Here is a 5,703-nt window from a genome sequence, read left to right as displayed (position 1 = left end):
TGGTCATCTGTCTCAGCCTAAAGTGGTCAGTGCATTAATCTACTACTTTGTTCAAGTTTTATTAATTTGTTCGGACCAGTAATGTAAAAATCACTTAAATATGGAATGACCTAGAAGTGAATACTTGCAGCTCTGTGATTTATAAGCTTCTCTGTTCATACAAATACTACAGACCAGATTTTAAAAAAATGTTTTTTATATTTTAAAAAAGGTTTTGATTTTAGGTTGTTTCCAGTGTCCAACCATCATCGACCAGACTTGTGACTGTGCAACAACCACGCAATGAGAATGGTAAGCAAGGAAACTATTCTGTATGTGTACTTGCTTAACAAAACCTTCTTTGATTAATGTTGATCATTTAACTTATTGAATCATTTGTTGACTAATGTTGCAGACTCAACCCCAAGGTCTTCATCACAGTCTATTACCCTGCAATACCAAACAGCGCAGGGAACAAGGTGGGCAACAATACCCAATGGTCAAATTCGACATTTGCCAGGTAATTTTGGATTTATTACTGTTTTTTTGATGAAGATTGTACATAAAACAATGATGAATGATTCTATTGGCATAGTTCATCTGAACTCTTTGATGTGAAAAATGAATTTTCTTCTGAGAAATTTTCTTGTGTCATAATAACTCTTCGACCATCTTGTATATAGTTTACACCTCAGTGATTGTATGTTTCAGGTGGTGTTGTGCAGATTGTAACTTCTGGTGTGGCTTCGCGTAGCTCTACACCAGTATCACAAGTTGCAGGCACTCAACCATCAACAACAAATGCTCAAATTCCAGGTAATCATTCTTAACTCTTCGCAGTAATGTCTTCTTAACTCATTGCAAAATTTATCATGTAATCATGTAATCATTGATCTTTACTTGTTATGGAAAGGCACCTTCTTGGTATCTCCGTTGCAAACTGTTTGTGTTGTAACGATCGATTAATGGTGCGAAATCGTGGCCATTTCCTGGCATCGTTAGGAGGCAGTGTCGTGGTGCTGTGCTTCTTAGTGGAATATGGGACAATATAAATACATTGGTCTTAAAACAACAACAAAACCAGAATATGGGACATTTGAACACAAAGACCTGTGTCATAAAATAATTATTGTGAAACATCTCCAGTATCTAAAACATATCATCTATTTCACAGCAAGCCATCAAGGACCTATTTGAAGAGCCATCTGGTCTTGAGGAATTGACCGAACCCCAGCAACGCTCCCTTACAGCACGCCAGAAAGCCATTGAAGCATCCAAGATTGAACCAGAGGTATCGTAAAAACAATTAATTGTTCCTGTTTGCTACCTTAACCATTGATTTAAACCTATGATGAAGAAATATTTCTTACTGTGTATTTCACTATGGTGATCTTTTGACACTTGAATCCTGACGGTTCCTTATGTACAAATACTTCCATATATTCATATCAATTACCAATTTATAGTTGTTACTTTCATGTATTTTTGTTCAGACTTCTGCAGATGCAGATGTGGATGAGAGTGAAGAAAATTTGGAAGAGGCTCTTTTGGAGACTGAGGATAAAGAAGATGCAGCTGCTGCAAAGTTGCTTAAACAAGAACAGGTATAAAATTTGTGTTGTCTTTCTGTGCCTTGTCAAGTTATCAAACAGTATTTTGCCCATGATGAGCATTGACAAGCATATGTCTGATAGTGTTGAAGACACCCATGTCTCTGAGGCCTGTGCTAGACTTTCACAAACTTTGTTTTTTTTTGGAATTGTTGCCATAAGGAAATTTATTTTGTTTACAGGATGCAGTTATGGAAGAGTTTACTGAAGCTGAAGAGAAAACTGAAGATGATGTGGATGACACAGGTATGGGAAAATGCTAAATTTTTTACATTCTATTGATGCTTTAAAATTAACATCAATAACCAAAAAGATAAAATATTTTGCTTGCCAAAGATGTGCAAATTAAAAACATCATCATTTTATAGCATAATAATTTCATTATTTCCAGAGAGCAAGTTCAAACTGCCCAAGGGATCTAAGTATGAGGAGGAGCTTAAGACAATATACGAGGAGCTTAATCCAATCGAAAAATATGCACTTAACTACTTGGAAATCACTGCCGAGGAGATGAACGACCTTGAACTGAAGATGGCAGAGGTACCTGTTTGTGTATTTTTACGACTGTATTTTGTGGACCTGTCTACACTTGCATGAGGTGTCACAGTCCATGGCATCTTGTGTTGATCATGTCAGGGAAATTAAGGCTTGTGCTTTCCGTATCTGTGTGTTGATTTATGCATGACAGACCTCGTAGTGCAAGAACAACTTTACTTGACACTCCAACCTGGATTTTAACTTACCAGTAGTTTGTCGTTGCCCACTCTCGATTATGGTAACTGTGAAAGCTTTAATGTTGGAATTGGCCATTCTGGTAGTGACACTGCATCATGTCTTGGCATTCTTTACATAAAATATCCAATATTAAAGTGAAATGTAGTGTTGCAGATTGCCTCCATATACAACTTACTGCTTGTGTCGTAAAACACTGAACATATTCCATACAATGTTTATACAGGATCAGGTTGAGAAATCAAAACAGGATTGGCAACTTCAGCATCTTATCCTGCTCAAGGAAGAAGAGGAGCGAAGGATGGATGTGGAGGAAGATGAGATATTCTACACCAGGGAGGATGGGGAGAACCAGGTGAGCAAGAAAAAGGGCAAGAGGAGAAAGAAGGAGCGTGACATTTGCTTCCTTGATATGTCAACATCCGAGTCGTCAGGAGATGAAGAAGATCAGGTCAACAAGGACTATCTTTTTGACTCTGAAAATGATGATAAGTTGCAACTGATGCAGCCGAAACGCAAGCCAAAGCAACTTAAGCCTAAGAAGCAGGAAGGAGTGAAAAGTAGTCGTGGGCGTGGTCGCGGAAGAGGGCGTGGCAGGGGTCGCGGTGGAGGACGTGGCAGAGGAAGGCCTAAATCAATCAATGTTTCTAACTATGAAAATAATCAAGAGAATGAAAAGTTCAATGACTTTCGACCTGAAGAATCTTTCCAGAGAGATGATCTCTTATGGACAGAATATGGTGAAGAAACTGCAGGTTACTTGTCAGGTGACTCTGATAGCATCAGTTTGTACAATGATTGGCAAGATGACAGTGATGACAATTTGGAACTGTCTGATACAAATGATTATGAAGACTCCATGAATAGTACACACTTGCATGGCAGCAGTCCACCTCCCGAGTACAGACAGTCACCTTTGTGGAAGGTTGCTGAACGGTCAGAACAACTGCTTGACTCAAGTACTGACTATGGTCCTGTGGAGATTTTATCCTTTAGTAAATCTGGTCGCCCACGAAAAAGAAACACCAGACTTTGCCAGGATGAATATGAACTGTTTTCACCAGGCTCTGGTTTTTCAGACTCTACTGTTCCATTAAACCAAAAGCTAATGAAGCCAACCCAGTCTGTATACAACATTGTTGTAGAAACTCCAAAGCCTGCAATGCAGCAGTCTCAGCAGCCTATGACTAAAATTTTACCCTCTGCAGTAGCCAATAAAATGCCGAATGTGCCTGTATACAGTGTTCCTCTCCAGACAATGGTCACAAGCAATCCAAGAAATGTAATAAGTTCCAATGTCATAAGAACAAAGACTCGCCCTGCACCTAATCCCACCAGCAATAGAGGAACAGTGTTTTTGCCATTCTCATTTGTGCAAGCCAATACCCCTACACCTTATGTGCCACAACCTTCACACCATGGGACCAAACCACAATCCCGAATATCAACAGCTGTTTCTGTGGGTCCATCTGTGAACATGATTCGCTTACCTGGAGGATCTATGCGAAACATAGTACAGCAACCAGCAAGGACTCAACAAACATTTGTGATCCAAAGACCTGGAATTCCACAGCAACCTTTAAGATTTGTTTCCAACATCGCAAGCCAGGCACCAGTGTTAACAGTAAATCACTCCAGCAATCAAGGCAAACAGACAAAAACAAAGCAAGTGTCAAAGGCTGCAACCAAGATTGTAACAAAACAGCAACCACAAGCCAAAAATGCCAGATCAAACATATTTGATCTGGACTTCACTGTACCTGATACTTCCACCCCAGTACCACAAGGCAATGAAAAATCAGCTTTTTCATTGCTAGACTCCTTGCAGGAGGAACTAAAGGGTGACTTCACAATTGCTAGCGATGATGATGAAGACATGATTACTTTAAATCTTGAACCTGTGACAATGAGTGACCCAGAATCGCTTGCACCTGAAAATGAAGAAGAACGTAATGTGTTTGAGTCGTTCGAGTCACTGCTGAATTCCTGAGGCGATGTTCCTGCTATTAAATAGTATTCGTTTATTTTCTTTTTTTCAGCTCTTTGACTACTGCGCATGGCTACTAGGCAATTTTTGTACTAAATATTTTAAAGGTTTATCGCCTGTTTTCATTTTCTAAACTTAGAATTGTGTGTGATTACCAGCCTTCATTCTGCCCCTGTTGGTTGTTTGCAATAGAGTTCACTTTATGTTGACAAATGTATTGTGTGGCGCTGTTCTTGTTTTGAAAGTTGTGTTGAGGTGTGCATTTGGGATGGCAGGCAGTCTTGTAATGCAGCCCAGTTACGTGCAGGAGTTGTTTAAAACTTGAATGCATTGGCATGGCTAAATTGACTTGCATAAAAAAATGTTTAAAAATCGCTAAAGCAATCATTCAGGCTAGCACAGACAATCATGCCATCCAAAATGCATTCTCGTTTTAAACACAAGTTTCGAAGCATTGAACAGTATAAAGGCACAGTGTCTGCACAGTCAAATTGGGCATAAGAAACAAGAAACTAGTTTGTGGCTGTGTTGATCTGTCTCTGCCATACAGTACAGGATAAAGCAAGATTTCTAAACCGAGTTTTAATTTTCCCAGATGTTTGTGGATGAAATATCTGGTGAAATTATGCCGGTAAGTAAAATATGTAATACTTAAATAGGAATTAGCCAAAACTGCAAATGTTCTGTGTGATCAACACCAAGCGTCTCATGTTAATGTCTGGAACATTCCCAGCTCCATACTAATTTTGTTGTTTTTCGAAGTCTATTGTGTCACCAGTAGTGTGTTAAGCTGTACCGGTTTTAGAATTCGTATTTTCTACCATTTAATGCATTTCAAAAAATAAGCAAATTTTCTTTCTTGGATACCCTTTTGAACACTAGTTTGTATTAGGGATGGGCTGAGCATCCCTGTTTTTAATGCTCGGCTGAGCAGTTGCACAAACTGACCCGGGCATTAAATTTATAGTTAATGTCCGAAAGGGTATCCAAGAACAAAAAAAATGATGTTTTAAATACATGAAATAGTGGATAAACGTGTACTTCTGGGAGCTTGTCTGCCGCTGGTAATTGGCAAGCTACAAAACTAGCGTGTAATTGGGAATGTTTGTGATGTCACAATGTATCGAGCATTAACATGAGATGCCTGATGCTCGACCAAACATAACATTTACAGGTTTGGCCCATCCCTAGTTTGTATGTTAACAGGATATAAATATGCAAAGTTAATGTTCGGGTCAGTTTGTGCAAATACTTGCTGGGCATCAAAAATATTCAAAAGTCCCATTTTATAAGATTTCGGCACTCTCCAACAATAACCTTGAGTAGATTGACAGTTGATCAAGAATAAGCATTTTTTTTAATTAAACTCAACTTTTGAATAAGTAAAGGTCAACG

The 5,703-nt window shown here is 38.8% G+C and overlaps 1 protein-coding gene across 1 annotated transcript; it reads left to right on the top strand.

Moving 5' to 3' along the window:
- Positions 1 to 714: 714 nt before the first annotated feature.
- On the top strand, positions 715 to 4,521 carry LOC145220210 (uncharacterized). Its single transcript, XM_080087488.1, has 6 exons — positions 715 to 795; positions 1,154 to 1,270; positions 1,473 to 1,583; positions 1,772 to 1,835; positions 1,981 to 2,129; positions 2,548 to 4,521. The coding sequence occupies exons 1-6, from the start codon at positions 781 to 783 to the stop codon at positions 4,309 to 4,311; spliced, it is 2,220 nt and encodes a 739-aa protein (XP_079943614.1). The 5' UTR covers positions 715 to 780; the 3' UTR covers positions 4,312 to 4,521.
- Positions 4,522 to 5,703: the final 1,182 nt, after the last annotated feature.

This window comes from Phallusia mammillata, chromosome 1 (assembly GCF_965637545.1).
Source record: "Phallusia mammillata chromosome 1, kaPhaMamm4.hap1.1, whole genome shotgun sequence".
NCBI classification, from domain to species: Eukaryota; Metazoa; Chordata; class Ascidiacea; order Phlebobranchia; family Ascidiidae; genus Phallusia; species Phallusia mammillata.
Note: the sequence above shows the minus strand (reverse complement) of the source record. Positions and strands in the feature narration are given on the sequence as shown.